Source organism: Calonectris borealis, chromosome 15 (assembly GCF_964195595.1).
Source record: "Calonectris borealis chromosome 15, bCalBor7.hap1.2, whole genome shotgun sequence".
Classification (NCBI taxonomy): Eukaryota; Metazoa; Chordata; class Aves; order Procellariiformes; family Procellariidae; genus Calonectris; species Calonectris borealis.
In genome coordinates this window covers 3,243,368-3,262,010 of record NC_134326.1, presented here as the reverse complement: position 1 = coordinate 3,262,010, position 18,643 = coordinate 3,243,368, and the positions used below count along the sequence as shown (strand labels likewise).

The window sequence follows — 18,643 nt, the reverse complement described above, 5'->3', positions numbered from 1 at the left end:
AACAAAACACACGGGGTGCTGGCTGTGGTTAACTGGTTCATCAACAGAAATGCTCATAAGTCAGCTGCTGGCTCTTCCCCACGGATATCACATGGACCATCTGCAATTGCACTAGAGCACCTGTCCAAAGGCAGGACACTGGGTCTCAAGCCCTGTTCAAATGCATATTTTAAAATGTTATAGAAAACACAAAAGAAGAGTCTGAAGGAGCTTCATCCAACCCCCCATTCTGAGGAAATGTCCTCTCTGGAGATCAACATGGTACAAATGAAGAAGGCACCCACCCTCTTCTTCCCGTTGCGGATCTAATTCTGAAAGCTTCTTCCTATAACACAGTTTAGCGAACTTGAGTTGAGCCCGTGAATAGTTTGAGGATGACATAAACTACTCTTTGGTAAATAGACTTTATACCAAAGCAGGGGTGTTTAGATTTGGTCCAGATAATAATAGCTATGCATGACAATTTGCATGGGCATTTGCAACCATTGCCAGGCAAAAGCAAAAAACCTAAGTCCTGTGTGGACTGAGTGGCAGTAACCTTGCAGCAACCTTGTGAAGCTGAAGAGTTCCCTGTTTTAATGTCACTAGGGCTGCAGGAGTGCATGTCCTGCCAGGTGAGAGCTATGACCCAGCCCCAGGCCTGCTGAGATGAAATGGTGGTGGAAAGTGTTCCTGCCTTGGACTGGAGGAGGTACATGACATTGCTTGGTCTCCTTGGTCTGGGAGACTGGGAAATTCTCCTTCCCCTGGGACACTAGCAATAGTTTTCCCTACATAAGCTTATTTATAGTTCTTAGATAAAAATTATATGCTCCTACCTGTTTGCAGTGGTTCCTATAAGAAAACTCTCAAAGTTTGCCTAGTTGACCAAGTCTAGTGAAGAGGGAAGAGTGGTTCCAAAAAGCAAGGTGAGTTTTGGGCTAGCTTTCAGCATATTCTCCAAGCCTGTCGTCTCTGCAGTATTGCAGCAAATTTAGAGTAGGGTCATCTCCCTGAGATGTGCACTCACAATAGTGCAGGGAGAGGATCGTGTTGGGTAGGGCTTCCAAATGGAAGAAAGAATAAATATTAAGAAAAATGACAGAATCTTCTCCATCCAGTAGGTTCAGAGCAGGAAGAAGGGAGATGACATTCACTAATTTACATCGTCTTGCCACAGACAGCAAGTCAGAATGGGAGATGTCACAGCTCAGCCCAGAATCGCAAGGAATAGCAGAAAACTCAAAAAATCCAATCTCAAATGCGGGAGGCACACATACAGCCATAGGGACCTATATATTCTACAAGAGGAGGCACCTTCCGACTGAAATATGAAGCTTTTTGTCTCTTGGGCATTGACTCAGAATGACTGTCCTACCTAGATTTTTCATAATCACATAATGGAACCACGGTTCAGGGACAGAAAAGGTGAAAAAAGTCATCAAAATCCAACAGGGAAATTTGGTTCCTTCAAATAACTCCTCTAGATACGTCCAGAATCTGCCAAGGATCTTTGGAGAACTTGAGGACAGTCTTACATGCACACTACCACATAATCCTGTGAGACAAGAAAGACACTGTCAAATAAATTATTAAAGCTATTTTGGACAACCTCTGAAGCAAGTAGCAACCTTCTTAGAAGGTCTTGAGAGGATTAAAGGCATTCTCTGTAGCAATGTACTTGTACAGGGGAAGAAAAAACAGCTGTACCCTGTTTACCCTGGGATCCTCGGTACAATTAAGGAAGGTGACCTGGTTGACATGGCATGCCACAACTGCTCTGACCTGAACGGCTCTTTCGTAAGAGAGAGTTTATCCAGACACGGGTGCTGGAAAATATGGAAAAGAAGAAATAGGGTGAGAACAAGTTTGAAATTACAGCTCAGACAGAAATGGCGTGTTGAAACCAAGATGGTGTAATCCATGACCATGTGCAATCTGTCGGATGTTGTCTCTCGTGATAAGAATCTTTTCCCGCATCGCTCTTCAGTAGCGATTAGGAAAATCAGAAGCTATCTTTGGGGATAAACCAACATTAAGTGAAGAAAATAGAGAAGCTCGCGATTTCTGATGAAGAAATGCAGATGCCTGTAGAGCTGAAGATCACTGAGAAACCCAGACATAATTTGTAGAAGTAGATGAGATGCAGAAGATGGTCAGAGAGAGTACGCATACCCTAAACAAGAGCAGGACTTGGAAACTACTAGTAATGACAAAACATCTACAACAAGTAATTCCAGCCCTGATGTCATTAGTCAGTGTTAAACAGGAAAGGGCTGCAGATCAGTTAAAAAAAATCCCACAATGTCTCAGCTAGAGAGGAGTCCAAACACCAGTTAGACCCAAGCCAACGGTCCTCAGCTGGTCAGATGTGTGACTTGCTGGTTCTCAGTCAGCAAAGGAGAGACCAGTGTACAGTGCCAGCCAGACACCATCTTTCTTTATTTCACGGACAGAAGCATTTATCTTATCCTATAACATACCCTCAGGTTTTTTCCACAAGGTGTGAGATCTTTCAGTAACAGAAGAGGTCTGCGTACCAGACATCCTATCTGGGCTCACCAGCTTTTGACCGGGAACAGCACAGAGCTAGCACGAATCCAGACGGGAGCCCAGTCAAAAGCATTCCTCAGCGCTCTGCAACAAAGTGAAAATGCTGCAGGGTATGTTTGAAAAAAAAATCCTCAGACTGAACATGTGCCTGGAATACTTTCTGCAAGACAAAAGGGACATTTAAAGATAATGCAAAAAAAGAAGAATAGGTTTTAAGATCTAGAGACTTCACTCTGCCAGAGGAGAAGACAGAAAGTAATTTTTTTTGTCCCATCTGCTGGCTGGAAGGAACTGAACAACAATAGCAGTGAGAACCTTGAAAAGAAGCTCATGACTGGCCTGACACTAAGCAGAAGACAGGAAGTGTGGCTGCCCAGTGCTGCAAATCCATCTCATCACCATGAGCAGTGAGAAGGGACCATTGCTTGGGACTCCTCTTCTAGCCACCCACCTTCTCAAGGTGATATTGCAGGGTGCACAGCCCAGTGCTAGCCAGAAGCAGCTCCGTTTGCATGCGACGGCCACGCATGCCTGTCGTGAGATTATGAAGACAAACACTAGCAGCCACATTATCTCTGTGCCTGGTGCTGCTATGGATGCCACTGAGTGCTGCTGGAGAGCTGCAGGCTATCATCTGGACACATCCACACCGCTAAAAGGTTGTTAGCAAATTGGCGATCATGCAGAGAAAAAACGATATGAAGGAACAGAAGACTTGCACTATAATCAGAAGCGTAGCAAAGGGGAGCAGGAGGAAAAAATCTCCCCAGGCTGCCTTTGCAAGGGTTGCCAAAAAGTAGCACATACATCCAAGATGTGCCAGATGTTGCTGCTGCCCAGGAATGGGGCTGCAGGTCTGTGGTGGCGTCATGAGCAGATGGCAATGGCTGGGAGGAGCCCAAGGAAGGGTGGGAGGAAAGTAAAAGAGACCCAGCTGCCAAAATTTCTTGCCTTGGCTCTGCTCACAGTAAGGGACTTGACTCACTTTTTGAGTGTATCAAAGAGAACTTTAAATGTTGACTTGCTTGCATGTGATCTACAAGTACGCATGAAGTGAGGCGTCTTCTGATATTGTAAGATTCAATGGAAAGAAATGGGAGCTAGAGCAGCTCAAGCAGAATTTAAGTGAAACTGGGGGCAGAGAGGATCTACCACTGGAAGGACTCACCAGGGGTCTTGCACACTTGCCACCATTTGCAATCTCCTATCAAAATGGGATCTTTCCAAAGGAATGCTCCCGCTCAGCCATGGTGAGATGCAGAAATCACAGGGTGAAATTTTATGGCCTGTGTCACACAGGGGTTAGACAAGCTGCTCCTTCCAGCATTACAATGCATCAATCTACCAATCTTTCTCAAAACAAAACAAAATCTGGACTGAAAGGGTTTTATTAAGCCCAGCAGTCAAACCTTGGAAATGGTATCTCAATTCATTTGGTTAAGCTGTGCTGAGGTGTACAGAGGAGGTAGGAAACCATGAAAAAAAGGCTGGTCTTGTCAGAAAAGCCTATGGCTATGAACCAGGCGAGAGGGTTTTACATCTAGCTCTGCCACAAAGTCCCAAAGCCATGCTGCTCACGCCTCGTACGTCAGCAGCTGCCCAGAGGCGGCCGATGCAGCCTCGGCTTCGCCGTCCAAGAGCAGCTGGAGACCTGCCTCGTGGCTCAGGAACACTGGGATCCTACGGCGGCTCTCACCTTCCAAAAAGAGCAGACCGAGGAGCTGCCAGCTCATCCAGGGGGTCACTCAATGCTAGCAGACATCTCAGAAATGCAGATTATAATTTTCTATTTCATTCCCCTCCTATGGTGGAATTTCTTCCCTGGAAGGGGAGCTGTGAGGATAAACTCATTAACATCTGTGAAGTACAGATACTACCGCACTAAGTGCATTGCGAAAGCTCATGAGATGATTGTTAATTACATATTCAGTACGGGCTTGTAATGGCATGCATTAAAAATGGCATGGGGTGCCCACTTTAAATAATGGGGATAAAGCAGATTAAACATTTGCCCCCATTCTGTGGGCTGAAGAACGCAATTCAGAAATACTTCATCCAATATATTGTCATCTCAGGTACCTTTGTACCACACAGAGGCAGAGTGAAACAGCCTTCATGTAACGTTTCCTAAATTGCACGTATTTGGTCCTGTAATCTTACTAAATTCTCTCCATCGTCAATGGAGAGAGACTGGCACTTTCATAATCCAAGCTTTGCGTGCAGAGCAGAATCACTCCCAGGCTCCTTCCAACTAAAGCAAATCTGTGATACAGGGGGAGCAGATGTTTTTAGCGAAAGCAACGGGTGGCCAAGTGGGAGACTAAGCTTAGTTCCCAGCTCAGTGTACCCCACAGAAGTGGATAACAGCATGCCAAAATGTTGGGGAGGAAACAGTGGGCAGCTAGGTAAAATACCAGGGATGACAAATGCCTGGGATGACTGAGGAGCTGGCATGTCAGTGCCAAGATACTGGAGAAGTCTTCATCAGAAACATCGTAATTCTTCCTGAAAAGGACCTGGCTCAGCCCCTGCAATACAGCGTTTTGCTGCAGTCTGCACAGTAAAAGGTGTCCAAAAAAGGAGGACACCGATATGTGTGTTAATCAAGTGAAGAACCATCTACAAAGAAAAGGCATGGATCTGTCTTCCAGTTGAAAAGCTATAAATAGCCTTGCATACTTGCTTATCAGATTGGTTCGGCTGCAGGGATAATCTCCTGGAGAAAGCAATGGAAGCCCTGTTACGTTGGATATTTATAACTAGATGAAAGCCTAGAAAATGCACAGTCGTGTCAGTCTTGCGCTCGTGCCGCAAGATAGGGTGTGTGGGATCCAATTAGTCTCTTCAGTTTAATATAAGGTCAAGAATGACTTAGCCTTCCCAGCTTCAAGAAAAAACAAAATCTGATCTCTTTGAGGGGCTGGTGCTGCTTGAGCAGCTACAGAAGCCAAGACAAGGGCATACTGAGACAGTCCCCCAAAAGGTCATGATGGTCCCACATCACTGGAAACGCTTTGCAGGAAGCAAGACATGACCCTTCTCTGGACAAACAAGACAGAGAGGTCTGGTTTGCACCACAGAGAAGTCTGATGTGCCACGTCTCGGGCAGGCGGACCATGGGAAATGCAATTCTGATGAACTGATCTAATACAACTCGTCATCTCCAAATCACCTGGCCCGGTGCCAGGGTCCCCTAATAGTCTGCTTCACAGTTCAAGACCCTAAACCAGCCCCTCAGGTTCGTTGAACTGCCTTTGCCAGATTATCTGCAGAGCACCAGGATCTACTAGAGTTAATGCCGGTAGATTCCCAGAGCCTTGGCCTGCCATGGCCTCTGCACTGAACTGGGTTTATCCAGGTCAGGACAGCTGATGGAGGCACCGGAACCTGATTCCCAACCACTGCCATGTGAAGGGAGCCGAGCCAGGACAGGCTGGGGGATGGCAAGCAGACAGGGTTACAATTATCCCCTGGGAGCCTCTGCACATGTCTGTATCACACGTGGATTTGTTCGTGGGTAGGAGTGTGGTGATTTCTGTCCTCCTGGGCTGTGAACACACGCAGGGTCTCTTGTGCAAAGGGAGGGAGCTGCCTAACTTATAGGAGATGTTGAGTTTTGTGATGCTGTGGGCAGGGAGCCATGCCCGGGTGCTCTGTCCCTCTGAGAGCCACTGGTCCGGGCAGTGTCCCCTAGCCTTCCTCGGGTCTGCTCATCCCCATCAGGCAGACAACGAACATCCCAGGGACTACAGGCAGCCCTCTCTGCCCTCCATCTCCTGCTGCAGAACCTCCAGCTCCTCCTCCCTCTCTCCCCTTTCTAGTTTTAGCCCTGCTCCTCTCTCATCATCTCTGGGATGCCTGTCACCTTCAGGAGTTCAAATTTTCCTCTTCCAGCCCTGTCATGACCACTGCGATGCTATATCCTTCAGCACAGCCATGTGGCGTCTCCTTGCCCACATGCCGTTCAAGCCTCTCTTGCAGCCACCTGGCTGGTGCTCGAGGGCTCTTAGGAAGTCCAGTACTGTCGTCCTGCACCAGGACTCCAGGAACCTCTTCACACTGCTCTTCCCAGTTGACCGAGTGGTGCTTTGGGGAAGAAAGTGATCTGCACGACACTCCTAGGGGGGAGGGTGCCTCATATCACACGAGCAACAAATGGCTTTGGGAACCCTGCCAGACCTGGCACCTCCGTGCCTTGCTTCAATGGTTGTAGCGTAGCGAACTCCAGCGTTACTCCAGGAACTAACCTGGAAAGAAGGCAGAGATGTTCCACTAGACCTTCAAGACCACAAATTACCCTGGGCCCATTGTATTCCTTAATAGGGGGACCCAGCAGGTTTGCAGCTCCCTAGACCAGCTGAACACACTCTCAGCCATTTTCACACCACAAACAGATCTGTCCCAAAGTCAAGGTTGCTCCCAGAAGCAGGAGGAGACTTCAGGAGAACCCTTTGCACCTCCTCTTTTTCCCTCCCAGAGGTTTCTTTGAACTTGCCAGCTCCACTGCAACCTCCCCTCAGTACAAGAGCACAGAAGGCAGCAGGTACAGGACATGTTATGTGCACAGCCAGAGCCAAGTACGAGGAAGCAACTTAAGCTGGCCAGAGAAGATAGCTTGGGGAGTGGGCTGGTTGAGGGTAGTCAGGCAGGCAGCACAGAGGCAGCAGAAGGAGCAGAACTGGGGTTGAAGCTGCGCCAGGGTGGGGGAAAGCCAGCTCTCCTGCAGTGAGATTGCGGACACCTCCAGTGGGGTTCTCAGGTAAAGGTGGACCTGAGCAGGAGGTGACCTGAAGGGCCCAATGAAGGCAGGACATATCGCTCTTGGGTTTGCCACCACCACTGATCCCTCACTCCACATATCTCCTCATCCCAGTCTCTGCCACTAAACCTGCTCTCCCCCTCTGCTCCCCAGAAAACTCCCATGGCTCCAACACCCACCATAGCACAGAGAGCTGCATCACACCCCGACTGCCCCTACACCCCTGCCCTGCCATGGGGGCAGGCACCCACGGGACCACCTGACTGCAGCACACAAGCTCACCATTGGCTGGGCTACAACCCCCTCCACATGCTGCCTGTGCTGCCATCTTGGACCATCCTGTTGGGCCCCCTGTCTATATCATGCCAAACCCATCTGCTTCCTTGGCTCTTCCCACTCCCACATCTCCAGGCCTCCCCCAGACCTCCACCTCTCCCCCCCCCTCCAAGTCCTTGCTGCCCTCTTGCTTTGAGCCTCACCTCTTCTCCAGCATCCCAGCCCCACCAAGACTTGAGCATGGCAAGCCTGTCCCAACCGAGCTTGTCGCCCCATCTCACCCACACCAGGGGAGGCGCAGCATTGAGGATGAAGACCTTCAGGCGCAGGGTCCCTGGGGAGGGGGCAGGCACACGTGTCATGAGCACCTACCATTCTCAGGGTGTTCCATCTCCCCGATGCTGCCGTCGGGCGTGGTGCGTTCGTAGTGATCCTCAGGCAGGGCTAGCGGCCCGATGCGGGGCCCCGACGATGATTTGCTGCTCGGGGTCTCTGACTCCTCCAGCCCGCTGTCGTAATAGCTGTGCTGGGAGGGATCCTGCAGGTCCTGAGCCTGGCTGGCTGCAGAGAACGTCACTCGGCGATGAGGTAACTGGGAGAGAAGAGAAAAGCTGTTGCATCACCCACCCAGCAGATGAAGGCAAAGGGGGGGGTCATCAAACCTGACCCCTAAACAGAGGCAGAGTGCTCCTGCCCAGTGCTCCCGACACCAGCAGCCCCACCAGCGCTCCCATCATCAGTCCCCCACAGCCAGCCCAACAGACACAGCGCCGGGCTCCACCCCAGCCAAGGGCACCCCATCAGACACCACCCCATGCAGGGAGCACATCTTATACCATCCCTGCACTCCCCTGACCCAGCAGCTCCCTCCACAGCTCGTGCCCCAGCCTCTTCTTCCACCTAGAGACAACCCCGGGTAGATGCCCTCTCCCATGACAGGCAGGCTCCGGAAAGGTCTCCCATTAGCACAGCATCCTGAATCATTGGCCCCCACCCCACCCTTTATCTGGGGTCTCCACTTTGCATTCAGACTCTGCAAGCACCCTCGGTGCTCTCAGAGACCCACCTGGCTGAGCCCACCTTTTCTGAGAGCCTCTCTAATGGGATCACTGCCCAGCACAGAGCTATGGTGACATCATCCCTCACCTTCCAGCCTCTGGACTGACACCATCTCTCATCCTAAGAGGTTCTCCATCAAGGGTCACCATCGCTTCTTTTGTCTGCTTGTTAAACATTTCAAAGACCCTACTTCACACTTTCTCTCCCCAGCTTTGCTTGGGAGGAGCTCCCTGCAAACAGCCATTAAGCTACATCATTATCCTCCTCCAAATCCTTCCATGAAATCCTTCTTCGTCGTGATTACCGAGGAGTGGAAAGGGTAGCATCAAGTTCATAGTGCAAGAGCAGGGTGATGAGCTGTCTTGCTTTAGGCTGGGATAGAGTTAATTTTCTTCCTAGTAGCTGGTGTAGTGCTGTGTTTTGGATTTAGTTTGAGAAGAATGTTGATAACACACTGATGTGTTAGTTGTTGCTAAGCAGTGGTTACGCTAGTCAAGGACTTTTCAGCTTCCCCTGATCTGCCAGGTGCACAAGAAGCTGGGAGGGAGCACAGCCAGGACAGGGGACCCAAACTGGCCAACGGGATATTCCATACCATATGATGTCATGCTCAGCATATAAAGCTGGGGGAAGAAGAAGGAAGGGGGCGACGTTCGGAGTGATGGCGTTTGTCTTCCCAAGTCACCGTTACGCGTGATGGAGCCCTGCTTTCCTGGAGATGGCTGAACACCTGCCCGCCGATGGGAAGTGGTGAATGAATTCCTTGTCTTGCTTTGCTTGTTTGCACGGCTTTTGCTTTCCCTGTTAAACTGTCTTTATCTCAACCCACCCTTCCAATTTTCTCCCCCATCCCAGCGGGGGGGAGTGAGCGAGCGGCCAGCTGGGGTTAAACCACGACATGAGCACAGAGAATGAAACACAAATACCAAGAGAGAGAAAAAGTCACAAAATCACCCATAAATGTAGGAAGGAACCCAAGAAATGAGCTATTTGATGGGGATCTGAAGGCGATCAGGAGAGAGAGGAACCAACACACCATTTAGGCTGAATACTTTTTTTGCTGATGTCTTTACTACAGCTGAGTGGCAATCAGGCATCCCAGACAGCTAGCACCAACAAGGAAGGGGAAGGAATTGAGACTGAGCGAGGGAAGGAACACTCAGGGAGCATTTAGATGAGCTAGCTGCTTTTAGGTTGGTTGGACCTGATTAAATTCACCCCAGGTGCTTAGAGACCTGATTTAAGTAACTTCTTTTTTTTTTCTCTCTTTCTTTTTTTTTTTAATACTTTTTTTAAAGAGTTTGTAGAGAATCAGGGAGCTTCCAGAAGACTGGAAGTGAGCTAAAATAGCACCTGTCTTTAAAGATGAGAAAAAAGAAGAGTTGGAGAATTATAAAACAGTTAGCTTAATTTCAGTTCCTGGAAAAATACTGAAACAGATAAAAGAACTCTTTGTAAGTACCTACAAGATAACAAGGAAATGAGTAACAGCCACTGTAGAATTGTCGCAAACAAACATGTCAAGCCATTGAACTTCTTCCTTTGAAAAGACATCAGACCTTGTGGATGGAGGAGGAGCAGTAAATGTTATATCTTGACTTTAGGAAGTTTTTTGACACTATTTTAGATTATATTCTCATAAGTAATGCAGGAAAGTAATGTAGGTGCAGCATAGTACTTCTCTGCTTAAGTAATATAGTGCAATCTGCTGCAGGGTGGATGCAAAGCATTTAGAAAGTTGTATTCAGAAAGTAATTACTGAAGACAGGCCTTTCAGCTGGGATGATGTATCAAATGAAATTCTTCGGGTTGTGTCCTGAGTCCATTGCTAGCCTGTATTTTCATTAACTGCTTAGATGACAGATGTGGAATATATCTGTCACATTTGCACACTTGGGGAAAAATAATCACCACACAAACAGCAGGCTGGCTGAAAGATTGGGGGTTACAACAGATCATGGGTTGACTATCCGTCAATCTCTCACCAAAAAATGCATCTATACTGGGATGCGTAAACAGGCGCTTTGTCTTTAAGTCACACAGGGATCTGTCTGCTCTGCTGGGCTCAAGTAGGACTTCAGAGGCAGAGCTGTGTCCAGTCTGGGCACCACTTTCAAGAACACGTGCACCAGTTAAGCAGAGAGAAACAGAAACAAGCAGCTGTTAGAAATCATGACAAAACATAAAAAGACTGAGCAAACTGGTTTGGGGAGAAGGCCAAGGGTGGCAAAGGCAGTAGTCTTCAAGCTCATAAAAGCCTTCTGCAAAGAGAACGCTGCTGCTTTTGACCATGGACAGACAAAAAGGAATGGCCTTCACCTGCAGCAGGGAAGACCGAGGTTAGCTGCTATACAATGGTAGGTTTAGCCAAGTGTGATAGATTGCCAAAGCAGAAGGCGCAATCTTTGTCATGAAGGGATAGGCAAGCACCTCTCAGAAGGTCTTCGTGTACAGCTCTGGAGGAGCTGAGGTCAAGGCAGTCCTGCCCACAGCAGAATTGTGTGCAGATGACCCTCCAGAGGTCATCTCCCAGCCCACTTTGTAGGCTGTGCAGCTGTGTAAAGCCTGCAAAAGCCTTCCCTGCACAGACGTCACTGCCCACCATGCCAGGCAATGCTGTCCCACAGCCTTCTCCTGCACCCCGACTGCCTGTCTGAAACCGCTTTCCTCGGCCACCGTGGCTCATCCCTAGCTCGAAGCTTCTGCTTTCACTCTGTGCTTGTAAAACCCCAGACAAACAACCCGGGCTCCTTGGGGTGCCTGCAATAATACAAACAAACAGCCTCAGAAACCCAGCCTGTGACAGCTACTATCCCTCCCCGAGGGATCTCTGTCCAAATAGCATCACTTTTACCTAAAAAACACCTCCTTTAAATGTCAGATCCTGCCTGGCAGCCCTTGAAAGGGCTCTTTGCCTCACTACAGGGCAAAGACAACCCACACTCAACCCCACTCCCCTCCGACCCACCCCGCACGGCAGCATGGCACTGACGGGGGTTAGTGCCCCCCTCGCACTCTGCACAGTCCCCACCATGCCGTGACCAATGCACTTCAAAAATAATAGTAGCTTGTGTCTGGCTGAGGCTCTCCACCCGGAGAGCCTTGTTCTGGAGTCACAGAAAGACACTGAATCCATTTGTTTGGCACTGACTTACAGAAATTGGGTTTTGTTTGACCTTTCTCTGCTAGGTTAAAGAGCCTTTCAGCACGCAGTGTTTCCTACACAAGAAGTTGCTTGTACAGTGCAATCAAGGCACCCCTCCATCTTCTTTTTGAGAAGTTAAACAAACTGGGTTCCTTAAGTCTCAACCTGCACGCCAGCAAATCAGTCTGGTGGCTCTCATCTTTACTTGCCCCAGTTTTTCCCCACTCCTCGTCAGAGGCAATCCCTGCAGGACTGCTGGTGCCATCTCACCAGGCCTTCCTGCAGAGCCTTGCTTCTCCTCCTACCTCTCAGGTTTTTTCATCTGAGGACTGTATTAGCCCTTTGGCGGGAGCACCACGAGCGCTCACTCTGAGCTACTCATGCAGTGTGACCCTTAAATCCATTTTAAAGTCACTGCTTTCCAGGATGTAAACCAGCATTCCCTATTTCTCAATGTACAGCTTCGCATTTGCTGTGTTAAAATGCACTTTGTTTAAATGGGCCCAGTTTACCAAGCAATCTGGATTGCTCTGCATGACTGCTCTATCCTCATCATGATCTCCCACTCCACCAATCTCCGTGTCAGCTGCAAATTTTAACAGCGGTGATTTTATATTTACTTCCAGATAGTTGATTAGAACGTTGAATGGCAGCAGGCACAGAACTGCTGCTGCAGAGCTCCTCCAGGAGAACCTCGTTCCACAAGGACTCCCAACCAACAACTGCTTTTCTTTGCTAAGCTGTTGATAAACCAGATCTGCATCTATCTAACAATGCATTACTTATAATGAGTAGTGTTAATTCAAAACAATAATAATAATAATAATAATAATGATAACAACATAATGCATTATCAACTCAGCGTCTTCATCAAACTCCACGTTGATCAGCTGCACACTGTAATCTCACACCAACATAAAACCAGCTCTGCTGCCTCAGACCCACAGGTATGCCTAGAGCAGATCCTGTTCCTCGCAGTGGCCAGGAGCAGATGCCTAAGGAAAGGTTTAAGAGCTGGACCTGTCATGTAATGACACTGCCCAATGTTCCTTCCCATCAAATTGTGTTGACTGACGTCAGTGCTATTTCCATCACTGAGTTTTCTGCCTTAGCTATTAATCCAGTTGTTCTCTGGGGCTGGCGAGGACAGTGTGCGGTGCACACAGCATCCCCATCACTACTCCAGCTGGCCCATGGCATCACTGCCCTCCCCCTCCTCCTGGCCCATCCTGGGGTTCCCAGCTCCATTAACAGCCTCGCATCAGAGAGCTCCTACTCCAGACCTTTGAAGACTCTTTGGCGCAAATTATTTTATTCGATTATTTCAAATATCACTATTTCAAGGAGATGATATTTTGAATATCTTTGCTGGTTACCCACGCATTGGCAGGTATTGCATCCTACGTTGTTATGTCTCAGTCCAGATTACTAGAACTATTTATTGAATACTTTTGCATTTTTCTACATAATTAACAATTTTGCAATCTCCATTTGGAAATGACAATTACTGGATTCCTCTTCTTCCTAGCACATTTTTTAAAGTACTCCTTATTGTGTTTAGCTTGTCAAAATTGATTTTCCCCCAATGTTTTTGGCTTGCCTTGTCAATTTTCTACACTCTGTAACTACTCATTTCTACTAATTGCTATACACTCCCTCCCTTTTCCCTTCCCCCCCGTATTTATTGTTTTTCTATTTCTAACTGCTGTCTCCACTTTGCCACCGCACTGGAATGGGATCTGGGGCAAAGCTGTCTATTTTCTTATCTGAGGAATTGCGGCTCTGAAAAAACTCCTTTCAAGGGCTCCCCAGTGCTCGCTCTTATATTCCTGGTGAGGAGACCTGCCCGTGCCAGGCTCTACATCTGAGGAGCAAACCGAGCCCCTGTCCCCCACTTCCCGCAGGGAGCACCGGCACTGGCGGCTGCCTCCAGCAACGGCGGATGCTCTGATGAAGACACTCATCCCCCGGTAAATCCTGCGGGTTTCTGTTGTGCTGCAGCTCAGGTTTTTTCCTAAGCAAGGAATTGTTTGCAGCTCATACGTTTAATGACCCCCATCCTCTGTGAAGTGCTCTCACGCCTTTTTGAGTCCACGCCTGCTTTTGGACTCGGTGGCATCCTGCAGCAATGAAGTCTCTGCCCATGTGCTACACCGAAAAGCACTTCCCTTTGGTTTTACAGCTGCTGCCTGGTAATTTTTCCTTGAACTTCTCCTACCTGCAGGGTTATGAGAAAACATGAGTAATTGCTCCTCGCTCTACCCCTTTCCAATTTCACAGATCGCGCTGCATCCTGCTCCGCCGTGTCCTCTACGAGCTGCAGCACGCGAGTACGTGCAGCCTGTCCTCCTGCAGACACCGGGCAGGCCGGGCCAGCTTTGCTGCCCTTATCTGTGCCTGTTCCAAGCTCTGCCACAGCCTTTCCTCAATGGGGAAGCCAGGGTCACACCCACGGTTCCAGTTTTGGGGCTTATCTGACAGTAGCAGGGACTTGTTTTGATGAGAAATTTTCTTGGGCTCTCCCCAACAGCCTTTCCCAGCCTGCCTGGTCCTGGCTGCACACCCCAAAACCCCCCAAAACCAGTCCCTGCCAAGGGGCTCCTCTGTCCTGATGCCCTCTACCATCCCCACCCACAGATGCTGGAGTGGGACTAAGGGGACCCCCTCCCTCCTCAGCCCCACTCTGCTCCCTCCTGCCTCTTCTCTTCATCACAAACATCTCCAGCTCTCCTCAGGACCCGCATCAGGCTGATTCTCCTTGCTAAATCTGGGGAAAACAAACTCAGCCAAAATGAGAGCAATGCTACGAGGGAACAGGGCTGTGGGGTGTTGCACAGACTCCTCCCAATTGCATGGCATCACCCCCTGCGCAGACGGCATGGACGGAGTGGCAGCAGATGCAGTCCCATCTGACGGACCAGAAATTGTGCTGTTCACAAAAGAAACGTTAAAATCTGCCCCGGGCACCCTTTTCCTGCTGACAGGAATGGTGCGGTGCAACAGCCCCCACGGAGGTGAGCCGCCCTGCTTCCCCCCAAGCGCCGATTAACGCTGGAGTGGTGAAAATATCAAAATAGTTAACTACCTCGCTGCTGATCCGAAAGCAGGATCCGCAGCTAATGGGCTCATCTGGCAGCCTCCAATTGCTCCTGCGCCTCCCCACATGCCAGAAGCCTCAACGGCCTTTCAGCCAGCTGCCAAAGGAGCTTGCTTCCCCAACAGCCACCACAATGCAGCAACTCACAGGGCTGAAAGTGAAAGGCAATGTCAGACCCAATGCCCAGAATATAAAAATAAGTGACAAGGGAGCCATTGTAGCACATGAGTTAGTCAACTTCAGATTAATTCATGAACCCCTCTCTTTTACAAACCAACCTGGAGCTATGCAACATCCCTGGTTACTGAAAAAAAAGATAAGCCCAGGGACCATGCCTCAAACTACACAGATCCAGCTTTCCATGTATGGAGGCTTTGCTGCACATAGAAATTATTTTATTTGCTAGTGTCATGTCCGGAGAGGAGCACGACTCCAGCATAACACAACACAGGCTTCGGAGCAGGAGGCTAAGGGGAATATTATGCCCACGGAAACCAGGGCAAGCCTTGGGAGGAAAGCTGGACCTGAATTCCCAAGAACCATCCAGAGCAACACTCTAGGTCTGGGAAACAGAACACAAGCTCAGTTCATGGCCATAAACATTCGACCATTTTACAGCTCATCTAAGCAACAGCATGTGCTTCTGCTGGTGTTCTGGGGTGAGGACGGATTCACAGAATCACAGAATCACAGAATTGTTAAGGTTGGAAAAGATCTTTAAGATCATCAAGTCCAACCATCAATGCAACACCACCATGCCCACTAAACCATGTCCCTAAGCACCTCATCTACACGTCTTTTAAATACTTCCAGGGATGGTGACTCCACCACTTCCCTGGGCAGCCTGTTCCAATGCTTGACCACTCTTTCAGTAAAGAAATTTTTCCTAATGTCCAGTCTAAACCTCCCTTGGTGCAACTTGAGGCCATTTCTGAGTCAGAGCAGATAGCTCTTCCCATCCTTTCCTACCCCAGCAGCACGCTGTCCGGCCGCTGCACTGACTTTTGGAGAAGAAACCCCCCAAGAGCGTTCCTGCACCCACCCTCACGCCTGGGGCTGCCATATCTGCACATGATGTGAAGAGGTCACAACACTACGTGGCACCAGGCAGAGCAGTACCATGAGGGAGAGTGTTTGCATACTCTCCATGAGGGAGAGTGTTTGCAGAGCAGCAAAGGCAAATTCTGCCCTTTCTTGGTGTCAGCCTCCTGGCATCTATGGCAACCCTCTGCTGAAGGACTGCACTTCTCCCTCCTGTGCCTCTCTGGTCCCCTTCGTAGTCTGGGGATCCTGTCTGCCCCAGAGGTTCCTCCCTGCCCTGCCACAGCATCTCCAGGTCCAGATATTCAGAGGCACAAGGGCTAACTATCACTTTGTGAAGTGGACCGAACCATGCCAGAGCTGCAGTTCCCAGCACTACTGGATTGCTCCCTTTTAGCACAAAACAAAGGAATTGAGGAAAGAGCTGGTGCAGAGCAAGGAAACAGGTCCTGGGTGCTCTGCCTGCTTTGGACAAGGGATGGACGGAGCCACCAGGCAGCACAACTGCCTGCCTGGAGCTCCAGCCAACACAAACAAGGGAGGGAGATAGATGGACCCAGCTCTAAGGAAAGGTGTGGTCTATGCAGACCTGTAAGACCCTTCCTGCATTCAAAAAAACCGTGCAGGCCTTCCCAAAATTGAAGGTGGTTTCTCCAAATGAGCACTGACAGTTCTGGACAGGACTACTAGCAGACTTAAAGACCCAGTTTTTCTGATCTATCAGTCTGACGATTTGCTGGGGTCACCTCCATCACAGCTACTGTAGTTGCATAAGGCACATTAGCAACAGGGCTGACAGTTCTGGTCCATCTGATGTTCATGAGGTCTTGTTTGATGGCTGTGCTCTGCCCACAAATCCTTGTGTCCACCCCCATCCCAGTGTCTGAAGGGAGGGTTGTTCCCAACAACCTTTTGGCTCTTTCGCTGTTGACAAATGAAGCTACAGAAGGAATCCACAAGTGGAGGAAAGATGCACAGAAACCCATATGAATGACACCTCCCAAACCCAGGTATTATCTGAAAAGCAACTCTCTTAAGTGGCTGTTCGCATGGCTTCCATTGCTGACAATTAGCAAGTGCTGACCTTGCAGTCAGAAGAGAGGTGCTACAAGTCCTGCTGAAATAATGATAGCAGAACAGCCATCCTAAAATGGACATCAGATCCCGAGGCACTATTTAATGAATAAATCTGGGAAAAATGTGGGCTGACTCCACATAGGTGCCCTGAAGCCTCCTGAAATTTGCATGATGCTCAAAGAAGCCGCCAAAGCCCGGTGCCAACCTGCCTGGTCACATCGAATTTATCTAACTCATAGCAAGATCTAACACAATTAGAAACCCATTTAGACAGCCTCAGGACAGAGATTGCCTAACCTCTCAGCCTATCAGAGCTCTGAGCCCATCAAGGATGTGCAATTTGGCTTTTCTTTGGTTGAAATGAAGACTGAAAAGTAAAATATGGAAATAAATCATCTGAAGGGTGAATCATAAAATCTAAAGGGGTCATAATCTTTATGGAATAATGTCTAAATTGGACTGACCGTGGTGTCCTGAAATGTCTATCACCTTCAAACTGATAATAGAGCCATTTTGCTGATAGTTGGTATAGAGCAGAAATTGCTTGGGACACAGAAGGAGGTCTCATAATCACGTTAAAACCATCTGAAGATCCCAGGGAGAAAAAGGTTCCAGGACTGGGAGTAACACTTGAATAAAGCCCTCGAGGAATCCAACAGCTGTAGAGTGGGAAAATAATGCTGGGAAAATAATGAGCTAATCTGGCTCCCAGTTGCACCCAGTGGAGCTGACAGTATTGAAAGCTCTGGGGAGAGCAGGGGGTCCCAAGCCATAGTCTCAGGACTCTAAAAAAAGAGAGATAACCAGGAATGCTTCAACAGAAGACTTTACATGGAAAAAAATGTCAATTTGTTGAAATCAGATCATTTTTCAAGTGAGTTTCTTGTTTCGAAGTTGGGGCAGGGGGGATATCTTTGCTGACATGTAAAAATGAAAAAATGATGCTCTTGCAAAGATATCTTTCATTTCAGAATTCGAGCCAAGTATTAATTATGAAGCTAAATTCAAAAAAGTCAGTCAGAATCATGCCTTTAGAAATTATTAGGGAAAATATATATATTTATACATCTATATCCATTGATTAACTTGAGCTGAAATAGAAAAAAAAATGTCAACTCTCGCTGATTTGTTTTCAAATTTTCAATTTTCCTCTGATGGCAACCCTGTTTTCTAACCACCTCTATTTTCATAGGCAAAGGGCAGAAGCTTCTCCTGCTTGGTCAAGGAATTGTGTCTATTCCATAAGTCTGGGCACCAACACGCTCTAGACATTGGCAGAGCCCTCACTGTAGTGGTCTGCAACCAACCTGCACCTAATGATGAATGATGATACTGGGTAAGACAAGGTTTCGTTTGGAGAGATCAAACAGGTAAGACAAGTAATATTGTAAGGCTTGCTAAGGCCACTTATCTTGCCTGCACTGGTCTGTCATTAGCACTCTTACTGGCACTGGACCCCTGGTATGGATGAGCTGAGGACAGCTTTCTTTTACCCATCCTCAAATCCTGGATGAGCTGTCAAGTCCTTGGGCCAGACCTTGCAGATCGTGGCTCAAGAAAAATTTCCTGAACATTAGAGAAGGTTTCTGAGCTCTCTTCTCTGGGCAAGAGACATCCTGGTAGTCCCTAATAAACTGTGATTTACTTGAAATCCTTG

The 18,643-nt window shown here is 48.4% G+C and overlaps 1 protein-coding gene across 2 annotated transcripts in view; it reads right to left on the bottom strand.

Annotated features, from left to right (window-relative positions):
* PCDH1 (protocadherin 1) overlaps positions 1–18,643 on the bottom strand; it is a 57,751-nt gene that overhangs the window by 20,851 nt on the left and 18,257 nt on the right. For both annotated transcript variants that reach the window (XM_075164008.1, XM_075164007.1), the window contains exon 4: positions 7,940–8,159. In XM_075164008.1, coding sequence (XP_075020109.1) covers positions 7,940–8,159 — 220 coding nt within the window. The remainder of the gene's footprint in view (positions 1–7,939; positions 8,160–18,643) is intronic.